Source organism: Paramisgurnus dabryanus, chromosome 7 (genome assembly GCF_030506205.2).
Source record: "Paramisgurnus dabryanus chromosome 7, PD_genome_1.1, whole genome shotgun sequence".
Classification (NCBI taxonomy): Eukaryota; Metazoa; Chordata; class Actinopteri; order Cypriniformes; family Cobitidae; genus Paramisgurnus; species Paramisgurnus dabryanus.
The window spans coordinates 27,202,657-27,217,516 of NC_133343.1; the positions used below are offsets into that span (position 1 = coordinate 27,202,657).

At 40.2% G+C, this 14,860-nt stretch overlaps 1 protein-coding gene across 5 annotated transcripts; it reads right to left on the reverse strand.

The window, feature by feature from the left end:
* Positions 1-1,028: 1,028 nt before the first annotated feature.
* On the reverse strand, positions 1,029-13,694 carry eif4enif1 (eukaryotic translation initiation factor 4E nuclear import factor 1). Of its 5 annotated transcripts, XM_065279901.2 has the most exons (20): positions 13,588-13,694; positions 12,985-13,074; positions 12,458-12,594; positions 11,828-11,901; positions 10,849-10,973; positions 10,492-10,766; positions 10,202-10,400; positions 9,899-10,059; positions 8,958-9,102; positions 6,885-7,055; positions 6,425-6,690; positions 5,844-5,927; positions 5,461-5,596; positions 5,202-5,272; positions 4,965-5,095; positions 3,396-3,471; positions 3,091-3,220; positions 2,569-2,901; positions 2,222-2,410; positions 1,029-1,931 (listed from the first exon to the last, which is right to left on the reverse strand). In XM_065279901.2, the coding sequence occupies exons 3-20, from the start codon at positions 12,536-12,538 to the stop codon at positions 1,735-1,737; spliced, it is 2,844 nt and encodes a 947-aa protein (XP_065135973.1). In that variant the 5' UTR covers positions 12,539-12,594; positions 12,985-13,074; positions 13,588-13,694; the 3' UTR covers positions 1,029-1,734. The 5 variants fall into 5 exon arrangements, with proteins under 5 accessions (XP_065135973.1, XP_065135974.1, XP_065135976.1 ...); XM_065279902.1 differs by lacking the exon at positions 12,985-13,074 and having other exon boundaries at positions 13,588-13,660; XM_065279904.2 differs by having other exon boundaries at positions 6,885-6,995; positions 12,985-13,656.
* Between the last annotated feature and the right edge of the window lie 1,166 nt (positions 13,695-14,860).

The window sequence follows — 14,860 nt, forward strand, 5'->3', positions numbered from 1 at the left end:
AAACTAAGATGCTTCGAAACATTTACAAAATTAGCATTTATAAAATATGAGAGCATTCAAAACTTCTGTCAATTTGAACAACAATTTTATGACATCATTCTGCACGTTTGCATATCCGATTCCTTGCCCCAACTTCCTGTTTTAATGCATCAAACAAAACTGCACATTTCAGGGACTTCAGGGGATCTTAAAATATGTACAAAATTGAAAGCCTCCATTAATGGTTCAAATGGGATATACATTAAATGGATAGTTCACCCATAAATGAAAATTCTCATTTTGTCATGTTGTTGTAAACCTGTATGAATTAATTTTTGTCTGATGAACACAAAAGATAAACGATGGTAAACACATCTAATTGGAACCATTGACTTTAGTAGCAAAAACAAATACAATGGAATTCAATGGGTACGGTCAACTGTGCTTAAGATATTTTGATAAATTATGGTCTTTTATGTTTATCAGAAAAAAATTAATACAGGTTTAGAATGCGCCGGATGAGAAAATGACAATTTCTTTATTGGGTGAACTGTCCCTTTAAGACATTAAGAAGCTTTAGGGTTCAGGATAGCACATTTAGTCCTGATTAACTTTTAAAAGAATCAATGTTAATCTAGCGGTAGTATACTTGAGAGTCAATCTATATTTAAAATGAACTTCTTAGAACCTTAGAGAAAACATTTTGAGATGCCCATACACAGTATGGCGATATAAAACTGGGGTATGCAAGTACAAAGATGTGACCGGTTACATTTTTACCATATAGTATGCCACCCAACTATTTGAAACCCATGCTTTTCCCTAGAAGCTAATTTAAAAATCCCAATTAATGAGTCAAAGTTTATTTTATGTGAATGATTTTTTTTATTGAAATTTTCTCAATATTTATCTATTTGTGCTTCTTAAATTAATAGCACACTTAATTTCCAACCCCTGCCACCCTAAAACAAATGTGATTCTGAGCATTACTTCTCATAGGTGACAGAGAAGACAGGCTAGAGGGAGGATGGGGTAGGGGTTTCTTTAAAAAAAAAAAAGAAAAAAGAAAGAAAAGGCACAACAAGCATTCGCTTCTTGGGGTGGAAGAGTGTCCCCGGGCCCAGTTCTTAGAACATTTTGGCTTCAATATTCCAGCAAAAGTTTCAAGGGCACGTAAATCTGGATCGAGGATGCATTACATCGCTACACATGCGAACATCTCCATTCCATCAAAACAGCAGTGCCACCCATTCCTTACCCAGGATCAGCCTCCAATGGGAATTGTGGAACATTGTTTGTGACTCGACAAAGAAAGAGCAACTTTTCATTGCCTCCAAAGCAGGATAAACCTTCCCCACATACAGACAGAAAAGAAACAAAAAAAATTCTATGTACAACGTGGAAAAGCCATCCATTCCCGTAGTCTGTACAATTCAGGCCTATACATTATTTACTCTCTTAACTGCAAGAACCGAAGACAAAAATACAAAGAAAAACCAAGGAGTAACTACATTACTTGACAATAGCGGCAGGAAAAAAATAAGGTCCGGAACTCGTCTTTTTCCCTTTGTCATTTTAACTTTTAGGCCTTCAAAAAAGGAAAAAATAAACTTCACCTGCAAGACAGCACAGAAAAATAGACGGGGCTCAGCCATCTGTACATAATGGTAGAAATCAAAGTTCACATCTCCAACTAGAGGGAAGTGGGGAAGGGAAGGGGTGTCTTGACTCCCACAGACTGGTTACAGGATGTCATCACTGGCGAAACTCAAGTTCGTCGACACTGATTACTTTAGCTGAAGGCATGGAAGGGAGGGGCTGTTGCAACATATCAGAGCCAAACCACTTGGCCAGGCCCAGAGTAGGGCTGCCCCCTCTCCGCTGGGCATGGTTCGTCCGATGGGGACCGTGGCTCTGTGACTGGAGGCCTCCTGATGGACTCGCATGCAGATCTGTGGAGAAAGTCAACAACTTTTTATTACCTGTACTTAACTGAAAAACAACAAAGTAATGACTCATGCTTAAATCTAGCACTGAAATGACAAACAATATTTGTCATTTTGACCTAAATAATAGTCATACCAGTTTGGCTGGTCAACAAAATGTATACCCTTCCCTTGCAGTTGTTACATTTTATATTAACTACATCACGATTACCCACTGCCCACCCAGTTCTCTAGACAGAACCATTCAAATCTATTCAAAAACCCATTTGGGACAACGTCCCCTCAGCTGTACTTACTGGGTCTATGCTGTTGTTGCATCTGTTGCTGCATCTGTTGCTGCATGACTGCTAACTGTACATGTTGTCCAGCAGCTCTGGGGGCCATAAGCGGATGCCCTGGATGACCAAGGGGATACAGAGGTTGCCCCAAAAGGGCTGGGGGCAAACCCTGCAGCTGAGACAGATCTACAGCTTGAGGAAACATGCCTGTTCAGACAGAGAGAAGAGAGAGAAAGATTAACAACTGTACTATTCACAGTTTTCAGTTGCTAAACAATGCTAACATATCAAGAAAGACATGGATAGAGACAAATTTCTAAAAAGGAAGACTCATAATTGGAAATTCTGACATTTGCGTCACTAACCTGTCTGTAACAATGTGGGTCCAAGCTGTTGAGGCTGGATGCCCTGAGCCAGCATCCTCTGCATCACACTTGGGTGAAGCTGGGGTGGAGGTCTGACCAAGGGGACGTGGGGAAGCAGAGGGACTGGGTACAACTGTGGTCTGGGGAAGGGAGAGGAAGGTCCTGGTGATAGCAAGGTGGGAGTGTGGTGGCCGGTTGCGGAAGGAGGTCTGGGTCGGTCTGGGTCTTTACGATTTGGATTAGGAACAGGGGTGGAGCATGCCTTTACCCCACTGGGCTGAGGGCCACTGGTGTCCACATCTTCAAGAAAGGAACTGGGTGATGCAGGTCCATCTGTAAAGGAAAAGAACAGGCGTTATAGAATAAAACTTTATGCATTTGGCATTTATACCTTTATTCGGCATGTGTTCCCTGGGTTTGAACCCATGACCTTCTGAAGTGGTAACGCATTGCTCTCCCACTGAGCTATACAGGAATTCAGGAGAATAAAAGGTCTCCTTGTATGTATGCATTGTGTCATACCCTCCTGAGAGTTATGAGAGTTCACGGTGTCCTCTTTGCTTCCTGGTCGGCTCCCAGGATCATCTCGACTTTTCTCTTTCGACTCGTACATTTTTTTGATCACAGAGGTGGGAGTGAAGGATGCGGACAACTGCAGAAAAAAAACCTTAATGCACCTATAGATATTTAACCCGACAGTTGCTCTATGGTACAATTACTGTATGTTTCATAGACAAACACAAGTATGAAATGACCAGTGAGAGTGTTCATTTTTGGATTAACTACTTCCCTAATATGCTAAAAAAACACAATTAAGTTTTACTAACCACACTAGTAACTGCACTGCCAGGAGAGGTCCGGCCAGGCAGATGAGGTCCAGGAGAACGAGTCATCCTAGGTTGTCTTGAAAAAAAAGATTCAAGTCAAATAATGCGATTATGGCGGCATCCAAATACCCACATTTGCGGTCTTGTACGCGAACAGGAAGTGTGCAAGACTCTCCCATGTCTTAAAACTGGCAAATTGCAGTGCCCCTAACCCACAGCATCGTAGCATAGTCCAGTGCTTCCCAATCCTGGTCTTCGAGTCCCCCCTGCCAGAGAGTTTTAGAGGCTGTTTACACTTGCCATTAACATGCGTTTTCGTCGATCGGATCACAAGTGGACGACGTTAATGCCAGGTGTAAACGGTGTTCAAAACGTTTTGAACGCGTCCACTTTCGGCCACATCCAGAGGTAGTCGAAACCACTTTCAATCGGATCGCTATGGAGTTGCGGAACGCAAATGTGGTTGAATGTGTTCGAACAGCCACACGCGACCGCCTTCTCTCCGCCCATTTATCTAATCTGAGGTATTAAACAAGTTTTATGTCTTTTTTTGACTTCTGGCGTGAACATACAGTGAACAGCGCTATTTTTAGCCTTTCATTGATAAAACTACTGCGGGTGTTCTCCGTAGTTTCATTTTGAAAGCGTGAAAGTTGCACAATCCTATTTCATCAATTGCACTGCAAAATCAGAGAAAGCTCCAACATATAAACGTACAAAGCTCTGTGCAGCATGTTAACTTGCTAAACAAGCATCGGACTCCGACATAATATTAGTTTGCGTCCATATAAACTCATAATTACTCCCGCTCGCGTTTGAATGACAGCAGAGAGACTCGCCCACCGTCTCCAGACCACCCCCTCACAGTATTCAGGACAGAAGCGGTCGAAAGTGGACAAAAGAGACAGATTTAAATACCAGGTGTAAACGTAATGTGTTTTCATCGATCAGATCACAAGTGGACGAGAGAGACACACACATCTTAATACCAAGTGTAAACAGCCCTTTAGATGTCTCCTTATTTACCCATCATCCTCCTCCAAAAAGGGAGGGGGGCCTCAAGGACCAGGATTGGAAGCACTGGCATAGTCCATCATACATCACGTTTTGGATGTAAATCGTGAAACTTTATCCATTAGGTTTTATTGAAAAATTTATTTTGAAAACAGGATTGCAATCTTACAGAATCTTTATAAAAATAAAAAAAACACAAGACAATAAACATAAAATAAATGTGTACACTTGCTAAGTATGTCCCATCGGGTGAATAATTCTAAATGCATGCTTGGGACCTTTACACCCACTAGAAAATGTGGGCCAAATACAGGAAATACATCATGCAAGTAGTCAAAGTGCAAAGACAGCAAGTGTGGGTATTTGGAGCAGTCCATGTACACATCAGACACTGCCTATTCATTATAAAACTGAATGGTGGGATTAGCTATCTTATGAATACATGTACTTTAAACAAATGTGTTCTCTGCAACTTAATTAAGAGCACAAAAAATTTGATTAAAAGACGGCTGAAGTTCAAGAGACTCACTATAAATTCAGATAAATGTGCAGTACCTGTTACGATACGCCTTATCTTGAGTGTGCTGTTTGTAGCTTTGATACTGTTGGCGATTATGTGCTGCCAGCTCCTGCTGGAACAAGGCTTCCAGACTGCTTTGATCCACTCCCATTGGCAAAGCTCTCATCTAAAAATAAAAGATTCATTTCTGAATCATCTCAAACTAAGAAAATCTACACATTTCATTCTGAGAACAATCTTGCTGCATTGCAACATTGTCAAAGACTAATAACCTGTGGTGTTGTCCTGGCCCGATGCAAATCTGGAATTTGATCCAACACATTCTGTGGACCAGCAGGGAACCCTGAGATAACAAGTACACAATGTAAGATGGGCAAAGAGAACATTTGGCTCAACGTTTAAACATGGCTAAATTAAAAAAAATAAAGAAACTTACTGCAGTGAAAAACTCAAAATGTTATTTCAGGTGCTATCCAAAACACCAGTTCAACTACCCAGCACAGAATAACACATTTCATACAGGACTCTCACCTGCTACAGGTGTCATGCCTTGATAAAAGTCCTGTAAAGGAGCTCTCTGTGGGAAAAGTGGGGGTGAGGCACGGGGATGCATGAGGCCTGGCACAGGGGCAGGAGGAGCCCTGCCATGAGATGCAACCATCAATTCCTAAAGCACAGAAGTCAGAAGATAAATGTTAGTAAAGTGCTTTGATCTCTTGCCCAGCTGTGTGGTTGGAGTAAAGCAATTCATTGCATACTGCCAGAAAATTAACACCACAAATCAAAAAGTAACTCACCACCAAAATAATCTTAACTTGTGCCTTAAACGCTGCACTAAAAATGTTGGATCTTAAATTGTATTGGACCTGGAACATTGCTAAAGGACTGCAAAGAGTAAGATTTTGAAAGATCACCTGAAAGATGTTTTTCTGCTGAGGAGCAGGTACCTGAGCCTCAGGTAAGGCCACAAGAGCCGGATCCACTGACTGCTGTTGTAACTAAAAAAGAAAACAGTGGTCTATAAATGGTTTATATTCGAGTTATGGACCAGACAACAGATCTACTTAGCAAGCCATCACACAGCATGCAATTCCACAAACACCATTTGGTCCATCAAGCCTTGTTAGAATACATCACACAGACACTGCTGGCATCTACACGGGTGCTCCAAAAAAATGACAGCCTGATGGCAAAACAAGGAAAAACTAGAGCATAGTTGCCAAACTATGAACAGGACAGAACAGCACAAGCAAAGCCACGCATGCACCTTCACAACAAATGTAAGTCAGCCACACCTGCCAAATACAAATTTATGCCCATCACTAGTCAAAATAAGCAGCAACACCACAAAATTTTAACCCAGACTAACTGGCAAGTAAACGAGACTTGCATTGCATGCAAAATGCATGGTCCATTCTGCATGATTCAGCTTTACCTGACTCAGGACCGCATGCAGGAAGTGCTTATACAAACATGCAAGCGCAATCACACTTACGTTGCTCCCGCTGGCTTTGGGGTGGGTGGGCAGGGTTCCACTTGCCTTCATGGTGCTCACCAACTTGTTAAAAGCAGACATGTCAGGGTCCCGCGTTCGTGGGGCACTCCCGGCTCCTCCCGTAAGAGCCTCTTCCAGGTGCTCTGCCATGAAGGGAGTACCGCCTCCTCCGCTCGGCTGCCTCTGAGGTAGCGATTGAGGCTGCACCTTCAGTCCTTTCAGACCCACCTCCACCTCCTCCAAAGACAACACCACCCCCGAGTTTGCTACAACAAGGCACATGAAAATACAGAGAAGTCATTGCACAATCACAGCTCTGCAGTGCCTAAAGCACCACTTTGGGAATAAATATAATTATCAAGGCCATTTCAAAATCTCTAGCAAACAATTGTCCTTTTAGGAGAATCCCTGTATTACAATCTCTACTTTGACACCGCAACATAAGGAAAGTGCTACTTACTGCTCTCCTTTAGGCGAGCCTTGTTGACATTTAGGCTGGACAGTAGTGGTTTCAGGTCGATGTTGGCTTTATGAAGCAGCTCCAGTATGTCAACCTTCTCCTTGTGTTCCACTGAAGGGATTGGGGTAAAATACAGGGACGTGCCCTGATTCAATATTTGAGGATCAAGTCCTGAAACACATCATTAACATACTAGTTTGTGTAGCTCCAAGGCTAAAGGGCGATTTATAGTCGTGCGTAGGTGCTACGCCGTAGCTACGGCGTAGGCTATCCGTAGCCTGTGCGTAGCTCTGCGTAGCCTGACGCGCACCTCACAAAATTCCTAACAGCGCGTCGGCTCTACGCGGACCGCAAGCTCTGTGATTGGTCCACCAGAACCCCTCCCGTCAGGTAAAAAAAAACTGCGTCATAGGTATTTCCGGTTGAGACGGTGAAAACAAAGATGTGCCAAGTTGAGGAGTGATTTAACTCAAACTGCAACATAAGTCGCTGTTTATTTACTTCCATCATTGCTGGTCTTCTCAAATTATACACAACAAGTTGCTATTTCTTCTTCGTTTGTGGGTTAACTTGCTTAGCTTCTTCTTCTCTGACGACTTCTGCTGTTACTGTGGTTACAAGCGTGATTACTGCCAACCAGCGGTTTCGCGTGTGTTTGCACGTCGACGCGGACGGCGACGCACAAGTATAAATGAAAACCGACGCGGAACCTACGCCGTCGCTGCTACGCCGTAGGACCTACGCACGACTATAAATCGCCCTTAATACCATCTGGGAAAACCCAATGCATGGTGAAATTTTATAAATTTAAGGCTTTGATACAAGAAACAGATTTGGTTTCTTTCGTAGCTCGTCTAAAACAAAAGTTATTCATTCTTAAGTCAGCTGATCAGGATTTTGAGGAAAACAGGTTTAAGTTTAAACACGAGAGGAAGAAATGCTGCGTTTAAATTGACACAAACTAATAATGTAAGAGTGTTGTATAAAATGTTGGGCAGCAAGTTTACTAACGTGTACGTGTAAACTCACGTGCAATCATCTTTAACAATATTTGATATACGAGTTATCTAGTAGTTATTTATAAGGGTTACATTGGTGAAAAACAATAAACAGACATATAGAGTTCTAATGACGGTGTTTAACTATAACCATCGGGCTCACGGTTATAATCACGGTCACACCCTTATTTTGCACTGGTTTATTGTACTTGTTAAAAGTAGACAAATGGAAAAAATAAAACCTATGTTTATTGGAGACTGTGTAAAGCAATGTTTATTCGATTGCCATTTCATGAAATCCGATTTAAGTATAGTTTAGGAACAGGTTTCAAAAATATTTAAACTATACTCAGCCCTATCAGATAGGGAGACCGTGTTTCATCTGTTTTCAGACAGAAAACCAAGGCTGAGTCCAGCATGCACATTTGATGTAATGGGTGAAAGAATATTAACATGTCATTTGTGGTGCAGATACGGGTCAGGATTCAGTAGGCATGATCGGGCTCCGGGTCTAAAAACCCAAAGCCATTTTGACCCTGCGATTCCATACACGCTGAGAGGCAGTCATATTTAAATTGTCCTGTGATTATGCATGTTCACGCTCTGTCTTAAAGGTTTTTAGTAATAGCAGGGCATGACAGCGCGAATATTCTCACATTGGCGACTAAAAATAAATGTGTGAATGAAAACATACATTTAGAACTTGCAGACAATATTAAAACTGCTATGAAAGATGTATAAAAAAAAATTAAGGGAATGACACCATAATAAAATAAATGTTAGTTTATATTACGTAAATACACTTAATATGTATTTTCCGCTGGTTGCTGGCAGATTTCTTTCGTTTTTTTTCATTGGATTTGTGCATTTTTAACTGGGCCGATGAGAGTTTAGCAGAGTTACAGCTAACGTTCACAAATTGTATTAATAATAATAATAATAATAATAATATTATTATTCATTTAGGCTACTTAATTATACCCCATTTATGACTCTGATTCTTGGGTGCAGAGGTTTAACCACCATTTGTGCCCAGTCACCACAGATGGAAAAAATCCTAGAGAAAACGCTGTACCTGCTAGTCTCTCAAGCTCTTCGTGAGGGGTGGAGCGCAGACTGCTAGAGCAGCTGCCGGAGGGACTTTTTGCTGAATTACTGGAGAACCATCGACTGAATCGGCTGACCGTGACCGGACCCTCACCGAGAACATCCTCAATCATCTGTAAAGAGAAGAGCGCTTGGTTAGGTCAAGCGTCATAGCATGGAAGAGGAGGAAACGGTGGAAACGGTAGTGGATGACACTTACGTGAAGAGTGCCTGCAGGCGGCTTAGCGCAATTGGTGACAAATGGGCATTTCGGATAACGTTTGCATTTAAAGATCTCCACACAATTGTAATTCAGGACCGATATACATAACCAAATATACCAAATATACATAACCCCCTTCTCTTCCAAAATTCCAATAAGACTCATACCTAACATTAGCCTTAAGTCAGATGGGCATAAATTTGTATCTTTCTACATAAACTAACAAATAGCTTGATGCACAACCACAATTGCAAAATGTCCTTGTATACGGCAACAACAGATGCTATCGAGCTTGCTAAAACGTTCTGAATACCACCACCATCCAACTATGTATGGTTATGTTAATTCATTTAATGTGTGTGTCCAAACCAACTAAACACAAAGTGTCCAAAGTGAGGAATACAAAGTATTCATTATAGAAAGAAGTAACATTAGACAGACTGTGATAAGTTAGCCAGCTAATTTCAAGCAAGTAAAGAAATATAATTGTAACAAAGCAATGGATAATAGACAAAAACAGAAATGTAAGGGTATAGTTTGAAACGTTTAGAAAGCACCTTTTCAAAAATTCCTATTAACCACAACAATATTTGATGCATATCAAAGCCCAAGAATCTTAGATGTGTTCAGTTCATTCCCTCACCCTAATACAGTACAGATATTTTGTGCCCAGCACCCTTAAGCATGCAGTGCTCCCCATGTCTTACCGAAGCCAGGCCAGGCATGGTCTTTTCAAGGTTGAAGAACTCATTGAAGTCAAATTCTCCAGGGGGCTGCTCAGGAAGAACCTCCGCATGTGGAACCTCTTGATCCGCTCCTGATTCTTGAATGACCCCAGGGTCTTCTGAGAGCCCACCATTACACTCAACTGTAGGAGCAAGATTGAAAAAGTAAGCATGTTGGGGAATGCTTCATCATATCAGGCATTCATTCCAAGTTATTGACATGTTTAGACGCAGAGATGTTACTTAGGTTGTATACTACAATTTTACGAATGGCATGTCACACGCCTTCTCTGACTGATTCTGGCTTCTTCCTGGAGCGTTTGGTTCTCCGTTTGTCATCCTCCAAAATCTTGTCATCAAAACCAATAAGCTCAATGGTCTCGGACTGACTGGTGGGCCCACCAGAGAACCACTCTGGTTCTTCTTCTGCATACGAGTCATTTCTTCTCCTTTCACTAAACACTCTTTTGTCTCCAAAGTCTCTCTGTAGCAGGACACAGACATTAAACAACAGACATTTAAACTACATAATTTTGCGCTGATTTCTTTTTTTTATTTTGCATCAAGCTCAGTACCCTAAATCTCTTGTCCTTATAATCACGCTCTCGATCCCTCTCCCTCTCTTTTTCAACTCGCACTTCTCTCTCGAACACACGCGATGGTATGATACGGCCGCTCCCTATGCGGCGTGTACCAGCCAGGCGAAGGGTTTCATTCTCTTTGTTCTCCAGAGGGCTGACAGGACGCCGAGGAACGGCAGTGGGCGCTACTTGGCAACCACTACCAAAACTACGACGCTGTGGGCTAAGAACCACCTCCAGATCATCATCTTTTACACGTTCCCTGGGATCTGAAAAAACAACAACTCGAATTTAAGGAACAACAGGCCGCATCATGCAACAATTTATTTCTGGTCAAACAGCTTTTTTTACCTGCAATTCTGCGTTTCAGTGGAACTCTGTCCTCTGTATAGTCTTTCTTGTATCCTTCAGCAGGACAGCTGTTTTCTGAGGGATATAGGGAGGCATGCCATTTTTCAGGGTCCCAGACCCCATCGCTATTAGAAAAAAAGTAACGTTAGTCACTTCAATACTTGAAACATTACAAATAGAGACAAATTAGTTGATATGCTGCAGAGTGTACAGACCAATGACTAGGGCTTGTTTTAAAACACAACGATTATGCTCGTAAACAGTCTGTTATGTGAACGTAAACAATTTAGAAAGGAAACCTGTGTAAGGGTATTGGGTCTGTGCATTACAAGTTTTGAAACACTCACTTTTATTTATATTGTTTTCCCCATTACAGAATTTAAAAAAATAACTCATCCAAACTATGGTATAACAAAAATTTAACTGTGGGAATGATGATGGGGGCCAAAAGAATTCAAAATAAATTAAAACAGTTATATTTTATCATCTAAAGTGCAGAAACCATTTGCCCAGAAATTGCAAAATCATACTGGTGTCATTTTACCAAGAAGCTTCTTTAAATTTCACTTTAGGAGGATTTTTAAAGAATATTGAAGGAGTTTGCATTTAATCCAGGCTCTTAAAGGCTGCTTTTCCTTTAAAATTTAGAAATAATATTTTTAAATAAAAATTTAGTTTTCTAATAACTGAAACTAATCTGTTTGGCACAGCTATATTTTTGTATGGTTAAATGCTTGAAATTACTTTCGTAGACACTCTCAATTAAAAAGATCATGGTTTACATTTGTCAAGTGTTAAAAAAAAAGGACCACTGAGGAAAAAAATCTAAAATTAGCAAACAAAACAACAAAGAGGACTGATGGTTAAGCTATATCTAAGAAAATAAACAGTAACCAAAACTATGCCAACTTCCTTTACCCATCATCGTAATGCAAGATATGGTGTAAGAATTATACAAATTTCAAATAAAGAAGTTCACCTGTCATATTTCTCTGACAGACACTCGGGTCTCTCATTAGAAATAGGCAATTCTTTGATTTCCAAAAGCTCTTCCTGCAAAACAGACATTTATTCATCAGCAAAAAATCTAGAAAGCAAACAGTATGCCAAATAAACAACTTAGTTTGTGTGACCATGTATTGCACCCTTTCTTTGGCCCTTAGAGTAACTTTTTTGCATCCAATTCTGTACAAAATTAGAGTTATGTCATCCTCTCTTGACATGCGATGCATTTATTTGCAAGTGGGTCTGCTATAAGGTCTAATATTGTTTACATTTTACAAAGCATGAGAAATGTCATTGACGCGATCAAAACTGTCAGAGCTGACATGTGCTGCACAAACTGCAAATGTCAAACAAACTAAAACTTGAACTGCTTGTTTGTAATGTTGGGAACAATCAAACATTTTAGTCAAACAACTTCTGTTGGTAGAATTATCATCAAGTTGCTGAGAACAGAATTGTTGATCTCATCTTAACAGAAATACATTGCTAAAAATGGCTATGGTCTGTTTATCGGTTCTGATTTCTTAAAGACAATGTTTTTAAAGGTACGTTTAACTAAAATTTGACACCTTATGATATTACCCCTCTAAAAAACATGTCTCACCTTGGAATATCTATAGGCAGAGTTAACTACCGAGTCTTTTATTGTCTCCACCATGTTTTCACCATTTTCATCCTTCTCCATGACTCAGGAAGGTGGTGAAATTAAAGTGAAGCTCCAATATCAGACACTCTGGGCACCTGTTGGTTAGGTAAATTGTTTAGTACTTAGATTTAAAAAAAAAAAAATACCAAACATTTAACTACCTATCGAAAACCAACTTAAAAGCTTTTATGTGATAGTATTTACTCATTGTTGTGTAAACTAGCTCAATGAGTTATACAGATCCCTAAAGACTATGGGTACTTGAGGGAGGAATAAAAATGGTCGGGATTATGAGTTGGTTTAGTATCGGGTAAATCTCTCACTGCCGTGTAATCTGAGCTTGCTAGCAAATGACGAGGCAGCCAGAAAACTACAGAGTGCTGGGAAGCCTTATGAACCAATAAAGTAATAGTACAAAGCCACAGATAAACTATACATTTGTTTAAATCGCCTTTAGGGAAACCAAACACGTTTCTCAAACTCACCTGATATTTGAAACGGTGTCAGAACACCTTCTCCCTCCCCGTCTGGATACCTCAGCTAGCTGCTTGCTAAGTTACCTGTCCTACGCCAAACTACAAGAGATGCTGCAATCAGTCCACATCTCAAACACGTTTTCTTAATAAATAAATAAATGTTATCTGTCGACTTGATTTCCCCGCAACCTCTACAGTAGACTCAAACATCTGTTGAGACTTCAGATTCAATCGTTAACTGACAAGGACTGCACTTCATTAGCCAATTGGCTAAAATCAAAAAGCCGACGCCGAATTACTTTATTTCGCGTGAACAAACGGCTCAACCTGCGAAGTTCCCGCTCTTTAATTCATCCTCTGCCTTCGCTCTTACGATAAAACGCTTACGAAAGGAGAACAAACTTACAACAAGCCCCGTGTTTATTTGCGTGTGTCGTAGCTAATGATTCAGGTTAGCAGGCTAGGAAACTTATCTGCACTCAAAAAGCGCCACAAACACGCATCAAGCGCGTTGGTAAGCTTCAGCCTGGTCACGTTAGAAACAAATCCAACAGATAACCGGGTTCAATCTCATAAAGAAAGCTGGTAGTCCGACTGCAACAACCAATGTACCTCGGGCTACTTTCTCTAAGCTCTCTTTCGTCTCTGTTCAGTCGCAGAGCGGCGAATTTCTTCAGATCTCTCACTGGCTCTAAGGGAGGCCCCAATCAAGGATTATATAGCGTCTACTAACGCCTTCCTTAAAATCTTAAGGAACCATCACATACATCTTATTGTAATTTCAAATGGAATAAAACAAAACAGCGGACTGAGTGGTTACAAATGTGTATTTTACTAAATGGGGTTTGGTAGAGTCACTACAACTGAATGTGGCAGGAATTCTTTTCAGGCAATCAATGTGGCCACCAATTTTAAATTGTAGTCACGTGACAAGATTTAAAACGCTCAGGCCGTTTCTCAATCCGAAGGCTGCAGCCTCCGGAGGTCGCATTTCCAGGATGCATACGTCATCAAGACTGTTTTATTTCAGAATATGAACAAATATAAAGTTGCATATTATTGTTATATAATAGTATTTTGTTGTAATATGCTTATGACCTGCGAATGAAATGCTCAGTTATTTTAAATAAACCAGGCTTTTTGACGTATGCAGTGTGCATTTGTGACCTCGCAGGCCGCAGCCTTCGGATTGAGAAACGGCCTCAGTTTCGTTCTCTGGGCATCACAATAGCAAAATTGTGAAATTAACACACAATTGGTAGTTCAGATTGTGATATTATATATAAAACATGAACAATTATCTATTATATATAAATTATATAATTATCTATATATTAAAGGTCAAGGAGCAAATATTGTAAGATGTTACAATATGTGAAATCCAGGCTAAAGTCACATAATGTAATTATGAGATTTGGAGCATGAAAGTTTGATTTCAATAATTGATTTTAATCTTTGACATGGCCTTACTCAGTCAATATTAAAGATATCAATTATAAAGTTATAAAACAAAAAAAATACTTGGTGAATTGGTCATGGTGTGCTTCCTCTTCCCAGAATTCGTAGAAAAAAAAAATACGCTGTATAGAAATAATGCTGTCTGACTGATGGCAGCTTGAATGGGATTTTTATAGGCCTTGATCCTGCTGCATCTGGTGTAGATGTCTTTTACTTTCACTTCTTTCAAATCGACATATTTACCTGGGGTTTTATTGCAAAAGTGTATGACCAATAATGAAGATCTTTGGAGTTTTTTTTTAAAGCAACCTGTGTGCATGTGTAATATCTGAGAGGTAACTAAATTCTGATCCTGTAAAATACACATAAAAATAATACTACTAGTTATGCACAATACATTATCTGAAAAACAGTAAAGAAAGTGGCA